Here is a 21,797-nt window from a genome sequence, read left to right as displayed (position 1 = left end):
GGCTCTCGGTGGCCGGGGCAGTTTTGGCCCCAGCACAAGCTACGGCTGAACTGGTGCCCAGGATCCAGCCATTCCATCATCCCTTTGCACAGGGACAACCACCTCGAGGGGGGGGCGGGGGACACACGGGACAGGAGGGGCATCATCCCCGCCACCCCCCCGCCTCGGGGTGCTGCAGCCAGCTGTGTCCAGCTGCGATCTCCTTGCTTTCCAGATGGGCGCCGGGGGATGCGCCCAGCAGAGCTGGGAGCCCAACAGGGACCTGCGGCCGGTTTCGCCGGCAGCCTCCGAAATTTTGGCAAGCGCCGGCTCAACATTTGGTTTCATTCACAGCTTTCACCCGCGCCGCCGAGCTGTCACGGTGGGGTTATGAATCGCTTTGTGGGCAGTATGTGGGGGTGAGGATTTTTTTTTATTATTATTATTTTCACTTCTCCCTCCCCCCACCCCCCCCCCCCCCCCCCCCGCCGCCTTCCCTGCCTCCATTTATTTAGGGGGGGAAGGCAGCGGGGCTGGCAAGGGGAGGAGGTTTAAAAATTGAAACTGGGGAGGATTCCGTGAACAAAAGAGGCAGGAAAACAGCATCTGGGGAGAGAATTGTGGCCACTTTTTTCTTCAGGTCCTCCCACTCCCGGAGAGATGGTGGTTTTCCCACGGGAGGGTCCCCGCTCTGTCCTCACCAGGGCGAGGAGGAAAAGAGTAAATGTCCCCTCCCGAGTTGTCCCATGGGATGGACTCCAGGCCAGCTCCTCTGGAGAGGCAAGCAACAGTCCCCTCTGCTGGCAAAGGCCACCCAGAGCCACCCAGAGCTCCTTCCAGCCTTGCACCCTCTGGGAGCTGGTGGCATCCCCACGTCCCCCACATCTGGGAGCAGCAATAACAGGGACCCCAGCCCCTCTTTGCATGGCAGCGGGGTGGTGTTTTTTTTTTTTTTTTTTTTTTTTTTCCCGGGTGCTGCCACATCTGTCTCGGTGCCTGGCTGGTGGGAGGGGGGGGGATGCCCCGGCTTGGGGGTCCCCGAAGGCATCGGCTTCCCAGCTCATCTCCGGCCAGACATCCTGTCTGGCTCCCTGGTCCCAGCTCTGGTTTGCCTCTTCCAGCCAGGATTGAAATGCCATTAAGCAGCACAGGGAGCGCTGGGATCGGGTAATTCAGCTCCAGGTCCCCAGAGCTCTGGGCGGTGGGGCGATGGAGCCTTGCCGTGTGCCTTCATCCTCCTCCTCCTCCTCGTTTCCACAACACATCTGTCCTGAGCTGGCTGGTCCCGCTGCCTGACTGCTGGGCTTTTCCACCAGCTCCCAGTTTCCTCATGCTGTTGGGTGCTGTCTGAGGGTGCTGGCCCCCAGTTTTGGTGTCTGCCGCAAGGCGGCCCTCGGTGCCTGCGGCTACACCGGGAAGTGCCCGAGGAAGCGTTTCCTTCCTCCCTGGCCTTGCTCCCCTCTTCCTCCTCATACCTTTGCTTTGCCTTTTCTCCCTGTGCCCACTCCCCTCTCCTTCAGCCAGCACCAGGGACGGTGGGACCCCGCAGCCCGGGGAGGACTCAGGAGGCTGGGGGCAGGGCTCGGGGGGCACCCCAGGGTGAGGGCATCTGTGTATCCCTTCCTTCTGTGGGATGCTCTGGGTTGGGAGTCACTTGGCGTAGGGACATCTGTGTCCCTGAGGGATGCTCAGGGTCAGAATACCCTGGAGTGGGGATAGCAATGTCCCTGGGAGATGCTGAGGGACAGGAGCCACCCAAGGTGGGGACATCCATGTCCCTGGGGGATGCTTGGGGTCAGACCCCCTGGGGTGGGGACATCCATGTCCCTGGGGGATGCTCAGGGACAGGAGCCACCCAAGGTGGGGACATCCATGTCCCTGGGGGATGCTTGGGGTCAGAATCCCCTGGGGTGGGGACATCCACGTCCCTTGGGGATGCTTGGGGTCAGGATCCCCCAGGATGGGGACATCTGTGTGTCCCCCCCATCCCCTCGGAGTGCTCAGGAGTGGCTGTTTGGCAGCAGCAGAGGTCTGAGGGGGTAGCAGGTTTGAGGGTGCCACAGCCCCCCAGCCCCTGGTGGTGCGTGCCGCCCCAGGGCGGGGGCCCAGCAGGGTGCCAGCGAGCTTGGCACTGGGTGCATGGCAGGCACTGCTACGTGACTTCGAGCAGGGCTGGAGGAGGGAGGAGGAGGAGGAGGAAGCACAGCTGGGCATTGTGGCCCTTCCAGCCTGGACACAGCTGGGGACTGCCTGGGGCCAGGGGCTGCAGCTGCTGGTTGGGGTCCCCATGGGGCCAGACCCCTTCCCATGCCCTCAGCTGCTGGAGCTGGGCCTGGGGCAATGGGAAGGGCTGGGTGGCCCCTGGCATCTCTGGGGCTGCAGGCAGGGAAGGGGATTCTCTGATGTCTAATAGGGGTTGTGCCCTGCTGCCGCCTTGCTCCTCTCTTGCTCCTTCCAGGAGCTGGATGTCCCGAGGGCTTTGCCCCACCGATGCTGCCGGCCAGGAGGGACCAGGAGCTGCCCTGGGAAGGGGCAGGGAGAGCAGCAGCCCTGGAAGATTTACTCTGAGCCAGCAAGGAAACCCCGGCCAGGCTGCAAACATTTGTTCCCAATTAGGCTGGGGGATGCTCCTTGCTGAGCAGGCACTCTGCGTTTCCCCCAGCCCTCAGCCTTTTGCCGCAAAAGCGCCGGGTGCAGGATGTGACCTCATGGGTTGGGTATGGGGGGGCAGCCGGTGGGTTTCACCCCGGCCCATCGTGGTGTCCAGCCCAGCCCCTGGGCCACGATGCGGCTGCAGAGCGTTGCGGCGTGCATCGCCCGCTGGACTGCACTGCTAACAAGACCATCTCCGCTGCCCGTAATTATTTCCCAGGGCGACGAATGATTAATTCTGCTCAGGAGCTGCGGCTTTCTGCAAACTCACCCCAGCAATTATCTGGCAGGCTCCGTGCTGGCCCCCCCCAGGCAGAGGATGCTCCGTGCCAGAGAAAGTTTGAGGGAGATCTGGTTAAACACCGACACCCCCACCCCGCGATGCTGGCTCATGGGTGCTGCTCTTCTCCCGAGGGGCTTGGGTCTGCAAATGAGGGTCCCCAGCTGCAGGCTGCACCCCACTGGGTGCCCAGGGCACCCAGGTCCTGACAGATCTCTCCAGGAGCAAGCTGCAAGCCACCAAGCCTAGAGATGCATTAATTATCTTGGTCCCTCCGTGACACGGATGCAAGGTGGGTAAACTGAGGCACGGCACGTGCTCTCCACAGGACCGAGCTTGGCTGTGGGTGCTGTGCCGCGAGGTTGGGTCTGGCTGCTCCCACCACCCTTTTGGGGTTGGCAAAGCCTCAGGGTCCCTCCAGCCCCCGGACGGTGCCTCTACCCACGTGGGGACCCATGGCCTTGCTGGCAAAGGGGATTTTGCATGACAAAGCCTCCGCTGGCTACTGGGACCCCCCGCCCGTGGCCCCCTCCCCATCCAGCTGAAGCTGCCAAATATTAGAAATAAGCATCCGAAGGGTGTTCAAATGCTGGGGGGGTGGGGGTCATGGTGAGGGGACCCCTTTCTCTGGCTGGGTCTAGGGGAGCCAGTGCCGGCTGCTCCTCCACTTCTGCTGCATCGGGTTAAATAACGTGCCCGGGTTGAGCATCCTCCGCTCGGCATCTCGTGCTGGGTTTGCCAGCTGCCAGGAGGGAGGGAAGGGGAGGGACGAAGCGGCTGCCAACACGGTAATAATTTTTTTTTTTTTCTTAATTAGGGGAAGGAATAAATATAAAAGGAGGAGGGAAAGGGGAAGGAAGAAAAAAAAAATAGAGACGAGGACACGGACACACACAGAAGACTCCTCTTTTCTTGGTGCCTGCACTTATGCCTGGTGGAGCTCGTCCCCAGCCCTCCTGCCAACCTGCTGCCGACCGCTGCCTGCACTGCCCCGCAGAACCCGCAGCTCAACCCCAGCCGGGGGTCGCGGGGACCCCCCCTCCACGCTGCTCTTCCCCCCACCGCCCAGGAGAAGGGCCGCCGCGGGGCTGCCGCCACGCAGGGAGCAAGGTGGGATGCGGGGAACGCGTTGGGTTTGGCCGATGGTCAACCACGGGGCGACGCGTGGTCCAGCCGGGCGGCCGATGCTGCCGTACTGCGTTCTTCATCTCGATATCCCATTTCACCTCCACACCGGTGGAAAGTAAGAGGAGAGGAGAGCTGAGCCGGCGTGGGGATGCCCAGAGCTTTTTCCCATGGGATACAGGCACGGGGGGCACAGGGCATCCTCCTGCCCTGCAGCGGTGGATGCTTAAAGCTGGTGGTCCCCCTGGTCCTGCTACGGGGAGGTTTGTCCTTGTCACCGACCCCGCCGGGAGGACAGCATCACGCTGCAAGTTTTTAGGTGTTTTTTTTTTTTTTTTTTTTTTAGCGGATCAGCTTGTAGCGGTGCTGACTCTGCAGCGCAGGAGGCAGAGTGGGGGCTGAAGTGGGGGGGGGGGGGGGGTGTTCTTGCTAAGTTGGATGAAAAAAGGACTTTGCTGCTGCCTGGTACTGCAGCTTGGAGCCCAGCCCGTCCCGCTGCCCGGCTGGCAGTCGGGCTCAAAGGTGCTGGGGATAAGGGGGATTTTGGGGGTTGTTTGAGCAGCTGCTCCCACGGAAACCTCATTTGGGGACAGCTGCCAGAGGGGTCGGAGGTCCAGCATGGGGCTGGGGTGTCCCATCACGGGGGAGCCCTCCCCATCCATCCTGCAGAGCCTCCGGCTGGGTCCTTGTCCCAAGGAGGTTGCAGTCAGGTTAGGAGTGGAAAGGGAAACTGAGGCACAGGGCTGGGCAGAGGCTTGCACAGAGGCGCAGGGGTCCGGCTCCCCCCTCTCCTGCCTGTTCCCATTCCATGGGGATGTTTTCAGGGATAAAGCTGCCCTGTCCCAGTTTGGGGTGGCTGCAGGGCTCCGCTGCATCTCCCCATCCTCCCTCGGCTCTTGGCTCCATCCCCCAGCTCTACCAGTGTCCCGCTGCAGGGGACAGGGGGGGCTGGGGGAAAATATAAACATTTTACAGGATTTTCACGGCTTTTCCCTGCCCAGCAGCCCCCGTGTGAACCCCAGAGCCCCCGTGGGGTGCCCCGGGCTGGGGTAGTTTGCTGCAGTCCCCCTCCCGCAGCCGGAGCATTTTGTCCCCGGGATGAAGGGGCTGCCCTTGAGCATCCTCTCCGGGGACCGTTTTTGTCCGAAGCCACCTCCTCTCCCATCCCGCTGACTTTTCCCATCTCAGTCCAACCCAGGACCTGTTGCTCTTCCTTTCAGCTGCCGGAGGGGTGGGAAAAAACTCCCTTTGCCCCAGCCTGGAGCCTTTTCCAGCTGCTGGGTGCACGCACGGCAGCGTGAGGGGGATCAGGATGCTTGAGGGCTGCTTTTCAGGGAATGCATTTAGACTGGGGAAACTGGGAGACTGGGTGATCCTGTGCTGGGAGGGAGGAACTGCGAGTCCACTGGTGAGCGTGCAGAGGGGCTGTGGAGTCCCGGCTTAGTGGGTCCCACATGAGCAGTAGTGCTGCTGGTGGTCTGGGGACACCCCCCATGCTCCACCCCCCATTTCTCCTGTCCCCACCTCATGCCTCAGTTTCCCCACCAGAGCCCCAGAGCCGGGAAAGGCAGGGATGGGTGTGCAAACCTTCATGTGGGTGTGCAACATGCCTGCCCAGCATGTGCTCACATGTCCCTGGGGGTTCCTCCAGGGTCTGCCCCCACCCTCACTTCTCCGTGGGGGGCTGTATCCCCCCAGGCACCCTCCCTGGGCTCCCCCGGCCCCGCTGCTGCGGGGAGGGGGTGCACGTCTCCACATCCCAGCCCTGCAACAAGGAACCCCTTTCTCCCTGCTGGGATGGGGGGCTGAGTGGCTCCGGCAGCCGGAGGGACCCCCCCATTCCCCCCACCTGCTTCCGGCCTTTTAAGCTCTGCCAGCGGCTGCTGCCAAGAGGCTGCCGGCTGCTTCCCACTGCATCAACTGCTCCCAGGGTAGCTGGCGTGTCCCCCGGCACCGTCCCGCTCTGGGGACCCCTCTGAGCACAGCTGCACCCCACGGACATCCAGGGTGGGGGCTGGCTCCAGGACCCCAGTTTGCAGCAAGAGAGGAGAACCGATGTGGCGGCAGCCACGTGTGGGATGGTGAGGGCACAGGTGGGGATGTCGGTACATCCCGGGGGTGGCGGTGGGGTGTCCGAAGGCCTTTGCCAGTGGGGATGGGGCTGCCTGCTCATGCCTGGAGCTGGGCCAGGCGCTGCCTGTGGCTGCTGACTCATTCTGCAGCTGAGCATCCCTGGAAAGCCACCGCTCCACTGCCTGCCCCCCCTCCGGCTCGCTGCGGGCTGGCAGGGCACCTTGTGAGCCGGGATGAGCAACCATCACGTGGAGGGGACGAGGGGGCTGGGGAGGAGAAAGCCCCTCGCCACAAATGGAAGGGATCCGACCCTCGGCCATCCCCTTGCAGCATCTCCTGCCTTTCACCCTGGACCAGGTGCTGCAGCCCCAAATCACCTCGGCCCCGTGTTCAAGGAGCTGCCTGGGAAAGCGGGGCTGAGCTCAGGGGAGAACAGAAGATGACTCCTGTCCCAAAATAGACTTCGGCTCCATTTTCCACCTAGTTTCCCATGGAAATGGAGGTTAGACGGCCGCACCGCTCGCCCGCGTGCCTGCGCCTTGGTCCGTCCCCAGCAGCTCCAGAGCTCCGAGGTCTCAGAGATAACGGAGCCCCGTGAGCTGCTGCCATCCCCCCCGCTGACCTTTTTGTCTGCCTTTCTCTAGTCCTGCTCCCAGCTTTTCCTTCACAGGGTGTGGGCTGAAAACTTTTCCAGGAAAAAAAAAACCAAAAAACCAACCAAAATTCCAACTCCAAACATGGTCCAAGAGTCTCCTGCCATCACAGGACTCCAGGATCTCAGGGCATCGCCCATGGGCAGGGTGAAACTGGATTTAACTCTCTCTGCATCCCATTCCCGGTGCCAGGGATAGGCATGGGATGGGGGCAGACACCTGCTCACCCCAGTTTGGCCCATTCCTGCCGAGTTTTAGCACTAGAATTGCCTCCCTGGGGCTTCATGGCTGCTGCTCACGCCACCGTGGTGCCTTGGGAACGGTAAGAAAAGGCACCCGCGACAAAAGTCTTCCGCGCTTGGCTGCCCGGGGGGACGGCAGCCACCCCCCCGTGCTGGACCCTGGCCATGGGCAACCGAGCGGGAGGGTTTTGTGCCTCGCTCCAGAGCTGTGGGGCTGAATTCAAATGATCTGGCCCATGCAGAGAAAAGCCCTGGCTTGGCTCTGGCACCGCTGGCCCTGACCTGGGAGATGGGGCTTTGGCTGCCCCTGCTGAGCTGCTGGGAAAGGGGTGGTCCATGGTGGGCACATGATGGTCTATGGCCACATGATGGTGATGGTGCTAGGGGCTGTACATCTGTGGATGCATGGAGCTAGGGGCTGTACGCCCATGGTGCTTGGTGCCAGGGGCTGTGCATGCATGGTGCATGGAGCTAGGGGCTGTGCATGCATGGTGCATGGAGCTAGGGGCTGTGCATGCATGGTGCATGGAGCTAGGGGCTGTACACCCATGGTGCTTGGTGCTAGGGGCCATGCATGCATGGTGCATGGAGCTAGGGGCCATGCATGCATGGTGCTAGGAGCCATATGCCCATGGTGCTTGGTGCTAGGGGCTGTGCATGCATGGTGCATGGAGCTAGGAGCCATATGCCCATCATGCTTGGTGCTAGGGGCTGTGCATGCATGGTGCATGGTGCCAGGGGCCATGCATGCATGGTGCATGGAGCTAGGGGCCATGCATGCATGGTGCTAGGAGCCGTATGCCCATGGTGCGTGGTGCTAGGGGCTGTGCATGCATGGTGCATGGAGCTCAGGGCTGTATGTCTACGGTGCATGGATCTAGGGGCTGTGCATGCATGGTGCTTGGTGTCAGGGGCTGTACATTCATGGTGCATGGAGCTCGGGGCTGTATGCCCATGGTGCTGGATGCCAGGGGCTGTGTGTGCATAATGCATGGTGCCAGGGGCCGTGCATGCATGGTGCATGGTGCTAGGGGCTGTACACCCATGGTGCGTGGTGCTAGGGGCCGTACACCCATGGTGCGTGGTGCTAGGGGCCGTACACCCATGGTGCATGGTGCTAGGGGCCGTACACCCATGGTGCGTGGTGCTAGGGGCTGTGCATGCATGGTGCATGGTGCTAGGGGCCATACACCCATGGTGCATGGTGCCAGGGGACATAGGTCCCTGGTGCGTGGGGGCAGGGGTTGCATGCCCGTGGTGCTTGGGGCTGTACATTCATGGGGCCAGGGGCCGTGGGTGCAAGGGCTGGGGGCTGTATTCACAGCCTTGCCCTGGTGCATTGGTCCCACGGGCAAGCTCAGGGAGGACCGTTCGCAGAGGGAGGCAGGCGATGGGGACAGCCTCCCATCAGGCTGGCTGGCCCTGGCAGCCAGCAACCTGGCCCAGGGAGTGCTGTGAAGGTGCCAAATCCGCTTCTGTGGCTGCCGAAATCAATGCAGCACAAAGAGCTCATAAATTCAAAAGCTGCTCCAAGTCGCCGACTTGCTGCGCTCCCGGCCCAGGGAACCTTATGGTGCATCCCTGGTACAGGGGGGCTGGGGAAACCCCCCAGCCCCCTGAGGAACCTCTGCAGAGGGGGTACCATGGGGGCTGTGCTCCCCTGCACCATGCAGGGGCATCTCCCCTCATCCCCAGCATCAGCCTCCTGTCCAGATGTCTGCAGGAGGCTGTGGGCAGCTGGACCCCCTCCAGGACATGCCCAGTGTCCCCAGCAGCCCCTTGTGCCGCTCCCCACGGAGGGCTGGGGACAGCAGTACTAGCCACTGGGCTCTCCTTTCAGCGCCGGTCCCCAGCCCGCTGGCGAGAGCCCTTTGTGCCAGGCAGCCTTGGGAGAGGCCGGGGACATAATGGCTGCTTTGCTTGGTCCCAGTTTTCCCAGCCTGTGCGCGGGGAACCTCTGGCGTGAGCTGAATGGCAAAGAGAACCCCTCCTGCTCCTTCCCTCCCCCCTCTGCCCCACGCTTTGTGTGCCCTCAGCCATCCCCCCGGCAGCTCGCTGACCTCAACCCCCTCTACACACCCCGTCCCTGTCCCCCCGCACGTGCACGAGCTCACGCACACGCATGTGCACGCCTGCACGTGTGCAGGCTGCAACACGCATGCAGGAGCATGAGCGCGCACACGCACGCCCTGCTTGCACGCTCGCCTCCCCAGCCTGTTCGCTGCTTCTTCCCTGCTGAACACCAGCTATTAAAAAAACCCAGCACAATCTTGCGGAGGTTTTTGACGGTGATCGCGCAGCCCCCGGTCTGGCATCGCCTCTCTGCTGGCCAGGGCCAGGCTCTGGGCTCAGACTTTCCGCGCTGTCAGGGCCAGGCTGGGATCTGCTGTCTCCAGAGGACCCACCTCCCTGGGAAGACTGGTGGGGCTGGATGGGGACCCAGTGGCGCCCAGCCAATGGTCCTGGTTGGTCATGATGTCTCCTTCGTCCTGTTAAGCAGGGCACATTTTCTTCTCTTCCCTCTCCTTTCCACCATCCAACGTCCAGGTTACCCTGTGGCCGTGCCGGTGCCAGGCTCTCCCTCTGTGCCCCACCACCCCATCCCCACACGCATGGGCTGGGGTCTCTCCTGGACCCCTCCTCCTCATGCAGCAAAGGGACAAAACTCAGGTTTTTGATGAGTCTTTGGATCTGAAGCACAGCTGGTGGCTTTTCTTCCTCCCTTTGCAGGGCAGAGGATGGCCGCAGCCCTCCCGCTGCTGCTGCTCTGGGTGTTTATCCCCACGGTGGTCCCGGAGGTGTTTGGCCCTGGAGATGGCACAGGTAACGCGGCATCATCACGGCATCGTGCACTGCTCCCTGCCCTGTGGGTGCGCTGCGGCAGGGGTCCCGGGTCGGGGGGCGGGGATGAACACCCCATGCTGGTCCTGCTCATGGTTCCTCTCTTCTCTCACCCAGAGGACCTCAAGGCGCTGCAGGTCTCCATCCCACGCCACCCAGTTCTGGATGCTGTGCTGGCAGGCGACATCACCATCCCCTGCCTCATCACCTACCTCGGCCCCCAGCCCACCGCCGGCACTGCCGGCCGCCGCGCAGTCCTGGGAACCCCCCGGGTCAAGTGGACCTTCATCTCTGAAGGCAGGGAGGTGGAGATCTTGGTAGCTCGGGGGGACAGGGTGAAGGTGAGCGAGGACTATCGCCTCCGCGCCTCCCTGCCCATCTTCCACCAGCGCTACACCAACGCCTCCCTGCTGCTCACCGAGCTGCGGCCCAATGACTCGGGGATCTACCGCTGCGATGTGCAGCACGGCATCGAGGACGGCCACGACATCCTCGACGTCAAAGTCAAAGGTACCTCAAGGTGGGGAGCGGTGGGAATCAGGGCGGGGGGCACCCAGGTGTCCTCTGCCGGCTCAGCAGCTCCCTCCTACACCTGGATGCAGATGCACCCATGCAGTGGGAGGTTGCTGTAAAGGTGTACCTGGGTGCAGTGGGGGCTGCGCTGCTGCAATGGTTCACCCAGGTGCAGATACACCCGTCTGGGTGGGGGGCTGCTGCAAAGGTGCATCTGCACCCATGCAGGGGGGACAACACACACGGCCCCTGCTGCAGTGGTGCACCTGAGTGCAGATGCACCCATGCAGTGCGGGGCTGCTGCAAAGGTGCACCTGGGTGCAGATGCACCTGTGTGGGTGGGGGGCTGCTGCAATGGTGCACCTGAGTGCAGATGCACCCATGCAGCGGGAGGTTGCTGCAATGGTGCACGCAGATGTGGATGCATGTGTGTGGTTGGGGGGCTGCTGCAATGGTGCAGATGCACCCATGCAGTGGGGGGCTGCTGCAAAGGTGCACCTGGGTGCAGATGCACCTGTGTGGGTGGGGGGCTGCTGCAATGGTGCACCTGAGTGCAGATGCACCCATGCAGTGGGGGATGCTGCAATGGTGCACCCGGGTGCAGGTGCACCCCTGTGGGTGGGGGCTGCCGCGAAGCCCCTCGCCCACGCCCATGTCCCTCCCCACAGGGGTGGTGTTTCACTACCGGGAGGGCTCCATGCGCTACGCTTACACCTTCGCCGAGGCGCAGGAAGCTTGTGCCAGGATCGGTGCCCACATTGCCACCCCCGAGCAGCTGTACGCTGCCTACCTCGGCGGCTACGAGCAGTGTGATGCTGGCTGGATCGCTGACCAGACCGTCAGGTGGGCACCACCACTGCGTGGGCATCGTGCCCGTTGCCTCCCTCTCCATCCTCCCACGAATCACCAGCCCTCCCCTCTGCTTTCCTGCCCCAGGTACCCCATCCACACACCCCGTGAGGCCTGTTACGGAGATATGAATGGCTTCCCCGGGGTGAGGAATTACGGGGTGGTGGACCCAGAGGACATGTACGATGTGTACTGCTACGCCGAGGACCTCCCAGGTACCTGCGGTGCCACCAGCCCTGTGTGCCCTCCCCCGCTTCGGTGGCTGCTCTAACTCGCCCCCATAACCCGCTGTAAAACCCAAGTGCAAAAGCTGCTCTGAGCTGCAGGCGTTGGCTCCGGAACCTCTGAGCTCTGCAAAACTTTGGGCACTTTGATGCATGCAAGCGCAGGGGCTTGCCGCGCTGCTTTCCAAAGCGTCTCTCGTTTGGTTTTGTGGGATGCAGGATTGTCCTGCCCACCAGCCGGTGCCCATCCGTGGCCTCAGGGCTGGAGGGTGCTCAGCCAGGCTGGCAGTGTGCCGTGGGTACTGCGCTGCGTGGTGTTTTGGGGTTCGGGCAAGCCGACACTGCGTTTTGCATGCACTGGGGTGCTGCATGTCCTGCATCCTGCCTGGCTGGCTGTGTGCGGGGTGGCTGGTCCCTCCTGCGGGCCCCGATGGGGGTCCCCCTCCAATGGCTGCTGTGGGATTGGTTGGGGTGATGCCAGGCAGGGATGCGGTGCAGTCATTGGTGCGTGGGGTGAGAGGCGCTGGGATGGGGACACCAGTGCGGTGACGGGGGCTGGCACGCAGCGTGCCTTGGGATAGCGCTCTCCATCCCTTCTCAGCATGAAACGCCACCACAGGGTCTGCTGGGCTTGTAGGTCCCTTTAGAAATATCCAGTATGTGGATTGCGCTGTGCAGGGCACCGAGTTGCTCCTCTACAGTCCTTTTCATGGATGCTTTAAAGTCTCAGCTCCGTCAGCGAGGGCAGGTACCCAGCGTGGCACGGGGGCTGCAGCCGTGCCCACGCTGCTGTTGTTGTGTGCATGTGCCAGGAGACCAGAGGCAGGCAGGGATGCAGGCAGGGATGCAGGTAGGGCCCTCCAGCCCCCAGTTCTCCTTGTGAGGACCACGCGGGAGGTCTCCAACTCCAAGCCAGCTCCTGGGGTCGTGCAGAGAGTGGAGGAGGCGAGGGGGCTCCCTGAGCCCATGCCCCCCTCCCCAGCTCTGATGCCTGTCTCCTTCCTCTCTTCGCAGGGGAGATCTTTTTGGAGACGGCCCCAGACAAATTCACGCTGGAGGAGGCGGCGGCGCGCTGCCGGGCACTGGGCACGGAGCTGGCGAGCACGGGGCAGCTCTACGCCGCTTGGAGCGCGGGGCTGGACGCCTGCAGCCCCGGCTGGCTGGCCGATGGCAGCGTCCGCTACCCCATCGTCACCCCCCGGGAACGCTGCGGTGGGGCTTTGCCGGGCGTCAAAACCATCTTCCTCTTCCGCAACCAGACGGGATTCCCCGATGCCCAGAGCAGATACGATGCATACTGTTTCCGAGGTAAAGAGGGGCACCCCCAGCCCCATGGGTGCTCCCAGGCAGGGACCAGCGTGAGGTTTCGGGAAGCCTCCGGGCAGGGGTCTGGGTGCCCGGTGGGTGCAGGGTGCCAGCTCCAGCCCACCCATGCGCTGCGCGTGGGGTGCAGCAGAGCTGGGAGGTCCTGCAGGCTTGGGATCGCATCGGGATCCCCGCGTGCTCTCCATGCCATGCACCGTGATATTGCGATAGAGCAGGGGTGATTTGTCTCAGTCGTGCACATCAGCCTGCTATAACAGGTTAGGGATGCTTTGCATGGTCTCCATGTTGCGTGCCACTATATCGTGACAGGGGAGTGATAACCTGCATGGTCCTGATATTGCATGCCGATAGATTGTGATAGAGGAGAGATGCTCTGCATGGTCTCAATAGTGCATGCTGATATATCGCGACAGAGTAGGGATGCCCTGCACGTCCTCAGTACTGCACACCGCTCTATCGCGACAGAACAGGGATGTCCTGCGTGGCACTGTTGGTCTATGTGAGCTGCGTGGGCATGGCTCCAGGATGGTTCATGCCGGCCAGGGAGGCATTGCTGGGTCCCTGCGAGCTGCTGGAGGCAGCCTGCGAGGCTGGTGGTGGGCAATATGTCCCAGCGGTGACAAGGACCCGAGACCCGCGGGCAGCGGCGCTGAGCTGCCGGGGTGCCCTGCGCGCTGGTGGCCGTGAGCGATAAGCCAGGAGGTGATGAGCAAGGATGGAGAGTGGCAGGGATAACGGGCAGGGAGGGAGGAAGAGCAGCCCCTCTGTTCCTCCTTCCTGGTCCCACATCTCTGTGCATCCCCTGGTCCCATATCTCTGTGCATCCCCTCGGGGGCTGGTGGGGTGGGGAGGCTCTCCCCTGGATCGACTGGATGCCACGCATCTCTGTGCCTCAGTTTCCCCACCTCTTGGCAGGGAAACCCATGGGTTAGGCAGGATGGACCCGTCCCATGAAGCCGCCACCCCTGTAACCTACTAACTCCCCACGCACGTCTGTACTCCCTGAGATGGGGATGGGGGTGTGGAGAAGGACCCCCCAGGGTGGGGGTGCCGGCGTGCATTGAGGTTTAGGGTTTGCTGGAGGGGGAGGAGGAGAAGAGGGGAGAGCTGCTGTCGGGAAGGGCAGGGATGAGCAGAAAATGCTGCGAGTGTAAAATTCGGCGCTGCCTGGCCGCCTGCCGAAGCCACCAGCCTTGGCCCGGCAGCTGTGGGGGGAGCTGGACTGGAGCAGCTGTGGGGGGAGCTGGACTGGAGCACGGCTCTGGGGCCAGCACAAGTGGTGTAAATCAGCATCGCCTCGGGGAAACAGGGCTCAGGGTCTGACCCTGCTGCCTGCTGCCAAGCCCCACAGCCTGCAGCGCCTGGGGAGGGCCCGATCCTGCCCTGTGCTGACCCTGCTAGAGGGGAAAGAAGAGGTCGAGGAGAGCTGGGTCCCCACCCGGGTGCCAGGCTGTCCCCAGGGCTCCAGCCCCACGCCGGGGCGAGGGCATCTCTGCCTGCCACGGGGCCAGGCCAGGGCGGTAATATCCCACTTTCTTTCTGCCCACAGAAGGGACAAACTCTTTCCCTGAGGCTGCAGGAAAATACGGAGCCCGAGAGCCCGAGGGCCTCCAGGAGATTGTTACAGTGGCAGAAAAGCTGGAGGAGCTGCAGCTGCCCAAAGCGCAAGTGGAGATTGAGTCGCGAGGGGCTATATACGCCGTCCCTTTCTTTAAGGACCCTGAGCTGGAAAAGCCGAGCCCGTCCCCCGAAGACGCACCAGGGCCAGGGGCCCAGCACCCCCCGCTAGATACCTCCGTGTCCTCAGGTCACCCACTGCGTCCCCCTTCCCCACGGCCCCGGCCGTCCCCCAGCCAGGCGTCCCGCTTAGCTGTGCTGCAAAACTGGGGAGCCCAGCCCCTGTGGTGGCAGGGACAGCTGGGGACAAGCCAAGCAGCCAGTGCCAGGGTTCGGGGTGCAGAGAAGAGCAGCAGGGATGGAGGTGCCAGGATGGCAAGGAGAGGTCAGAGGCACCCATGGGTGCTCAGGTCACCCCAGCCATCCCCGTCCCGGAGCACCCATGGCCAGGGCACCGGTGTCTTGGTGTAGGGTTGTGCACAAGTCCCTGGCGTGGGGACATCTGCCTGTCCCTCCCTCGGCCGGGGTCCAGCACGCAGGGTCAGCGCCGGACCGTGGTTTAGCCGTGTAAAGAGCCGGAGCAGGGAGATGGTGGCCGCAGGGAGAGGAGGCCAGACGCGGCAGCGAGGGGCTGAGCGTGGGCCCTGCCGCAGGGAAGCCTGTGCCAGGGCTGGGCTTGGCAGTGGCCGAGCCAGAGCTCAGTCTGCCGTGCCGATTCAGCGGGGACAATGTCACGCAGGCTCGGGGTCATTTTTGTCTCCCTGGGCATCTTTGCGCTGGCGTCGCCACCCTGCCCCCAGCTCTGCCCACCGTGGGCAGGATCTGCAGCGCTGGCGGGCGATGCCGGTGCCGGTGCCCCGCGGTCTGGCTGGCTCCCCGGTGCCGGTGTCTCACCGCCTTTCTGCCTTGCCCTTTGCAGAGGAGGAACAGGGAGCAGCGCTGGGCAGGGACCCTGGCAGCACATCGGCGGAGACCCCCGGCAGAGGGCAAGACCCCAGCCAGCACACGGAGCCAGATGGAGCTGCTGGCACACAGACACCCTCCATGTCCCCCCAGGCGGGTGCAGAGGGACCCAGCGGTGCCCCGTCCCCATCGGGGGCCACAGCAGGTGATGCAGAACCTTCCGAAGGGTCTTCCCAGCCGCCCAAGCCCACTGCCCCCACGCGTCACCCTGACCGGCCCCAGGATGCTGTGGGGCGCCCAGCCCACACTGCCAGCCCCGGCGCACCTGGGCACCGGGTGACGTTGCCGATCAGTGCCACTTCTGCCACCTCGACAGATAGCCAAGAGCCTGGTGGGATCCCCCGCAACGGCCACGAGTCCGGTGGGGTGAGCACCCCCACCGCTGAGGATGCTGAGCTCTCGGGAGATGTGGTCGAAAGCCTTGGGGTGTCCCCACTGCCCCCCGCACCCTTGCAGCCGCAGGAGGAGGGAGAGGAGCAGTCGGGGGCCCTGTGGCTCCCCTCGCCTGCGGCCCCGGGGGACGGGAGCACTGTCCCCGTGGCAGAGGCAACAGCGGTCACACCGTGGCACGAGGAGGTGCCTGGCAGCAGCAGCGTGCCGGCCACGGGAGGCGAGGATGCTGTGCCACGACCCCCCGGTACTGACAGCGTGATGCCCACTGCATCGTCAGAAGAGGAGGAGGAGGAGGAAGTAGAGGAAGGGCAACCCGCTCCCTCCGTTGCAACCGTGGAGGGTTTCCTTGCAGCCGTTCCCGGAGAACCAGGTGGGACCCGCAGGGATGGCCTCACCTCTCCCCGTACCAGCGGTTCCGGGGTGACCCTGGCTGGGACCCCATCGGGGGACCCAGCCCCCAGCACGGCCGCTCCCCTGCCTGCCCTCCCCACCGAGCGGGCCAGTGTCGGGTCGGGCAGCCGCTCGGCCGGGGGTCCCCGCCGTGCCACCCTTGCCCTCGGGGCAGCCCTCCTGGCTGCTCTGTGGCACTAGAGAAAGCCAAGACCTTTCCTTCACGCTGCGTTTCCCTCTGTCCGTCCGTCCGTCCGTCTGTCTCTCCTCTCTCTCTCCATCCTCCTCAGCTGGGTAAGGGAAGGTTACAGGTCCGGAGAAGCACATATTTGTCAAACAAATTGGTCCGAGCTCCGCATGCACTTAAATCTCTTCTACTTCTGTGAAGTGTTTTAATGACTGTTTCCATGAAAAAACAAAAAGCAAAAAAACAAAAAAAAAACCCCACCAACAAAAAAGAAAATCTAAAGAAGGCCCCAAACCCTACTCTGACTAACAGTGATACTAATAAAGGGAATTAAAAGCTTTCTAGAACAAGCATCTCGGCTAGCTCTTCCCTTCGTCCTTGCGCCTGCTGCCTCGCTGCCTGCCCACGTGCCTCCCCCACTGACGAACTAATCCCCCGGCCCCCCCAAACCTGCGTCGTGTCCCCCGGGAGCGGGGTGGCTGGGACCCTGTGTCAAGGGGGTGGGTGGGATGCGGCTGCTTTGCATCCTCCGTGTGGCCCCTCCGGGGATGGCTCCCCCCCCCGTGCTGCCCCAGGTGGAGGGACAAGGGCTGAGTGGTGTGAGCCAGGGAGGGGGGGGGGCTTCCTACCCCCCGGAGCTGTGGGGGGCACCCATGGGTCATGGGGTTCAGAACCCCGCCAAGAGCAGCCGCCTCATGCAGTCCTTGATGGCCAAGTGCCCCGAAATTGCTGTGCCCCCCCCAAGGAGCGCAGCCCCCCCCCCCCGGCCCAGCCCCACTCCCCCCACATGGGGACTGAGACAGGCGGGCTGTGGGTGCACAAACCGCCACAAGCGGGTGTCACCCACCCCCCAGCGCCCACGCTGGGATGCTCCCAGCTCCGGTGCCTCTTACAGCAGCCAAGCCCTTGCCCCATCTGCCCTCCCAGCTCCCTGCACCGAGGGGACTGCGCGGGGTCTCTGCTCCCCTTGGCCTGGCAGTGCCGTGGCGCCGAGGATGCTCCGTGGCGGGTGGCCGGATCACGGGGCGGCTGCCTTTGCCCTGGCCAGGAGCGATGCTCAGAAAGTGCCGTTTGTGTGGTGGGAGAGCCCTAAATAGCTCATCCCGCTCCATGCCTCGGTCTGCTGGGGGTGAGCTGGATGTCCTGAGTGCCCCGCCGGCACCTTGCGGGGAGGTGGTGATGCACGGGGATGGGTGAGGATGGCAGCGTTGTCCTTGGCACAGCCCCACCAAGCCAAGGACCATGAAATGGGGCATCGTTAGGCTGGAGGGTGTCAAGGACTTTCCATCTCCACTCCGCCAGCGCTGGCGGCAGCCCTTAATCACGCTCTTGAGCCAGGGCTGGGAGCACACGATGTGCTCCGGGCACCTTAATGACCGTAACGGGCTGATGGAGATGTGCGGGTTGGGGACGGCGCCGGCTGAGTTATCAGCCCTGGCCAGGCTGAAGGTGACAAGAGAGGGACAGGCGCGAGGCTCACCTTGCTGCCAGGCTGAGGACGTGCGGCCGGGATGTGCTGAAGGGTTTGTCCTTTGCACGTTCCCCTCCTAAAACACATTTGCTTCATCATGCCAGGGGACAGCAGGAGCCGTCTCCGGGTGGCAGGAGCAGGCCAGGGGCTGGCACGGCAGCGAGCCCACTGATGCAGAGGGCAAGAGCATCCAGCTCATGTCCCCGTGCCCTGGGGGGAGGCCAAAGCCCCAGGTCTCGCCAGCTCTGGGCCAGGGCGGTGGAGCTGTGCGCATCCCATAGACCAAGGGCAGACGGGACGGCTCTGGCCATGTCACTGTGTGCCCCACCGAGTCCTTCTCCTGCCCCAGACTTGGTGCCTTCAGTGGTCAGATCAGCGACCTGATCGCTATGGGGCTCCTCAGCACAGAGAGGAGGTTTTAACGATGCTGGGCACTAACGATGTCCCCAGCTCCGTGGTGAGGAAGGCTGCGTGTGCCTTGCAGGTGGCTGCATCCCCAACCCCTGCCTGAACGGAGGGACCTGCACGGAGGACGGCGCCCGCCTCGCCTGCCTGTGCCTGCCCGGCTACGGAGGCAGCAGCTGCGAAAGACGTGAGTCCCCAAGTCCCACCGCGGCCCCTGCCGAGCCCCCGCTGCAGCCTCGGCCCAGGAGACATAAATGTGGGGAAATGAGGTTTTGGGGTTGGGCTGGTGAGCTGGGCTCCCTCCCCTTGACCCTCTCCTCTCTCCCTCCTTGCTCCCCGCTGTGGCTCAGCGCTGGAGAAGTGCAGCCCCGGCTGGGACAGCTTCCAGGGAGCCTGCTACAAGCACTTCTCCACCCGGAGGAGCTGGGAGGATGCGGAGGGCCAGTGTAGGCATTATGGGGGACACCTGGCCACCATCCTGACGCCCGAAGAGCAGGACTTCATCAACGGTAAGTGACATTGCTGCATCCCCCCTCCCCAACCCCCAGCCCTCTGCCCAGGGGACCCTCAGCATCCCTCGGAGCTGGGCTTTGAGTTTTAAACTCTGAGCCCTGCCCCGCTGTGCTGAGGTGGAGGCAGGCACAGTCGAGGGAAGGCAAAGAAAGCAAAGAATCAAGGAAATAGATACGATGGGCTGACCAAAGCGTGGTTAGATGCCCACTGGCCACTTGGCTAGTGAGAGGTAGGGGAAATGTGACAGAGAGCAGGATCGCTGGGCTGAGGGAGGATGGATGGATGGACATGTAGATGGACACATGGCAGGTAGATACTGAGGGAGGATGGATGGATGGACATGTAGATGGACAATGGCAGGTAGATACATGGATAGACATGGGAGCAGGTAGATAGATACATAGACATGGGAGAAGGTGGGTAGATACATGGATAGACACAAAAGAAGATGGATAGATGCATGGATAGACACGGGAGCAGGTGGATAGCTACACAGATAGACGCAGGAGCAGGCGGATGGATACATGGATAGACATGGGAGCAGACAGATAGATCCATGATGGGTGGACGGACCTGGCAGAGGGTTGGACACGTGCAAATAAATTTGAAGGCAAAGCCACAACCTGCCTGAAACAGATGTGGGCGGAGGGGCGGGGGTGGGGGGGTGGGGAATGCAGAGTGAGGCAGAGCAGGGGACAACGGCGGGGCAGAGAGCAAAGAGGCTTGGAGGGATGTGAGGGTGACGGACAGGCCGGGACAGGCAGGAACAGGCAGGGACAGGCAGACACCTGCAGGGCCAGGCAGGAACTGGCAGGACCAGGCAGGACCAGTCAGGGACCTGCAGGGACAGGCAGGGACCTGCAGGGTCAGGCAGGAACTGGCAGGGCCAGGCAGGGCCAAGCAGGAACAGTCATGGACCTGCAGGAACAGGCAGGAACTGGCAGGACCAGGCAGGAACAGTCAGGGACCTGCAGGGACAGGCAGGGACAGGCAGGGACCTGCAGGGTCAGGCAGGAACTGGCAGGGCCAGGCAGGGCCAAGTAGGAACAGTCAGGGACCTGCAGGAACAGGCAGGGGCAGGCAGGAACAGGTAGGAACAGTCAGGGACCTGCAGGGACAGGCAGGGCCAAGTAGGAACAGTCAGGGACCTGCAGGGACAGGCAGGGGCAGGCAGGGGCCGGTAGGAACAGGCAGGGACCTGCAAGGACAGGCAGGGACAGGCAGGGACCTGCAGGGACAGGCAGGGACAGGCAGGGGCAGGCAGGGACCTGCAGGCACAGGCAGGGACAGGCAGGGACAGGCAGGGACAGGCAGGGCTGTGGGGACACAGGGCTCTGCCGCCCTCTCCCGGCCAGCCCCGTTCCGCCGCTCCCCGGGGGTGCAGGGTGGGGGGGTCCCGCTGTGGCCCCTGGTCCCCAGAACCTCCCTGCACCCCCAGATGGGGACACCCCCACCTCCCCGCACTCACCCCCAACCTCCCCGAATTCAGCCTCCAGTTGCCTTGAGCCCCCTCCTGACAGGCAGTGTTGGGGGGCCTGGCTGTGCCCCCCACCCCCAACACTCCCCTGCCCCCCCAGACCAGTACAGGGAGTACCAGTGGATCGGCTTGAACGACCGGACCATCGAGGGGGATTTCCAGTGGTCCGATGGGAGCCCTTTGGTAAGTCGGGCTGCCAGCCCTCGTGTGCCCCCCCAAGGAGAAGACACCCCCCCTCTGCCAGACACCTCGTGATCCTTCTCCATCACCTGGGAACATGCCGGCGGGATGGGTCTGAGCATCCTTAGGGGTGCCAGCGCTGAGCCAGACCCCAGGGTTTGGGGTCCCAAGGCCATGCCAAGGGGCATGGAGGTGGGACCCCATTCCTGATGGGGGGGTCACGGCCAGGAGGCTGCGGATGGGTGCATGCTGGTGTGCCCCCCCACCCTGCCTGGCTTAAAGGGTGTGCTGGGGTGCCCTGTGCACCCCATCCCACCTGTCCCCCCAGCTCTACGAGAACTGGCACCACGGGCAGCCCGACAGCTACTTTCTCTCCGGGGAGAACTGCGTGGTCATCGTGTGGCACGACGGGGGCCAGTGGAGCGACGTGCCCTGCAACTACCACCTCTCCTACACCTGCAAAATGGGGCTGGGTAAGCCGTGTCCCCCCCCGCCCCCCCCCTCAGCCCTGCCCCCTGCCCCAGGCAGGGGGGCTACACCCCTCCATGACCTCAAAGTGGGGGTACCCCACCGTCCCCGCAGTGGGGAAACGGGTCCTGTGGGGGGAACCTTCAGCTTGTTCAGGGTTTATCAGGGGGGTAGTTTGCTTCAGTTTGGGGGTGCCCCCCCCCCGGCTGGCTGCAACACCCCCTTGCCCTCTTCCCCCCCTCCCCCAGTGCAGTGTGGGCCACCCCCCTCCGTCACCAACGCTCGCGCCTTCGGCAAACCAAAGCAGCGCTACGAGATCGGCTCCATCACGCGGTACCAGTGCCGCCGCGGCTTCGTCCAGCGCCACTCACCCATCATCCGGTGCCAGGAGGATGGGACGTGGGAACTGCCCCAGTTAACCTGCCGCCCTGGTGAGTGTGGGGCTCCCCCCAGCTCCCCCTCACCTGCCTTTAGGGCTTTCCCTTCACCTGGGGCTTCTCGTGTCCCCCCTCCAGGCCTGGTTCAGCACCCCCATGACTGAGCGAGTCCCCTGGGCAGAAGCCACCACCTCCCCGGGTCCTGGAGCCGGTGCGGATGGGGACAGCACTGGGACTCCAGCGTGGACCCCGGCGTGGCGTGAAACCTCACTGTATGGTGTCTGCCTCCTTGTTTGTTTTATATCTGTACAAAGAAATCCTAATAACTAAAGATCCCCTGGAAAGGAACCGACAACCACCCGAAATGTAGCACAAGGGCTGTTTTGTTCCTGGAGTCACAACAGAATCGAAATCAAGGCGGGGGGGGATGGGGGACGGGGGACGGGGGACGGGGGGGACAACGCCACGGTGATGGCATTGATGTGACAGCATCACCCCCAGCTGCCTTCTCCCACCTCTGGCCCAAGGATCCTCATCCTGTGACACCCTGGTGAGGAGGTGACATGGGGACATCCAAGCGGTGCTGCAGCTCAGCACCC

At 63.5% G+C, this 21,797-nt stretch overlaps 1 protein-coding gene across 2 annotated transcripts; it reads left to right on the top strand.

The window, feature by feature from the left end:
- Nucleotides 1-3,791: 3,791 nt before the first annotated feature.
- Nucleotides 3,792-21,627, top strand: BCAN (brevican). 2 transcript variants are annotated; one of them, XM_040577943.1, is made up of 15 exons: nucleotides 3,792-4,021; nucleotides 9,735-9,827; nucleotides 9,963-10,355; nucleotides 11,027-11,201; nucleotides 11,295-11,422; nucleotides 12,446-12,739; nucleotides 14,307-14,564; nucleotides 15,294-15,482; nucleotides 15,654-16,100; nucleotides 18,263-18,370; nucleotides 18,534-18,692; nucleotides 20,274-20,356; nucleotides 20,682-20,826; nucleotides 21,070-21,252; nucleotides 21,337-21,627. In XM_040577943.1, exons 2-15 carry the CDS (start codon nucleotides 9,743-9,745, stop codon nucleotides 21,360-21,362), a joined length of 2,673 nt encoding a protein of 890 aa, XP_040433877.1. In that variant the 5' UTR covers nucleotides 3,792-4,021; nucleotides 9,735-9,742; the 3' UTR covers nucleotides 21,363-21,627. The 2 variants fall into 2 exon arrangements, with proteins under 2 accessions (XP_040433877.1, XP_040433878.1); XM_040577944.1 differs by lacking the exon at nucleotides 12,446-12,739 and having other exon boundaries at nucleotides 21,337-21,626.
- Nucleotides 21,628-21,797: the final 170 nt, after the last annotated feature.

The sequence above is a fragment of the Falco naumanni genome, chromosome 20, assembly GCF_017639655.2.
Source record: "Falco naumanni isolate bFalNau1 chromosome 20, bFalNau1.pat, whole genome shotgun sequence".
In the NCBI taxonomy this organism is placed as follows: Eukaryota; Metazoa; Chordata; class Aves; order Falconiformes; family Falconidae; genus Falco; species Falco naumanni.
Note: the sequence above shows the minus strand (reverse complement) of the source record. Positions and strands in the feature narration are given on the sequence as shown.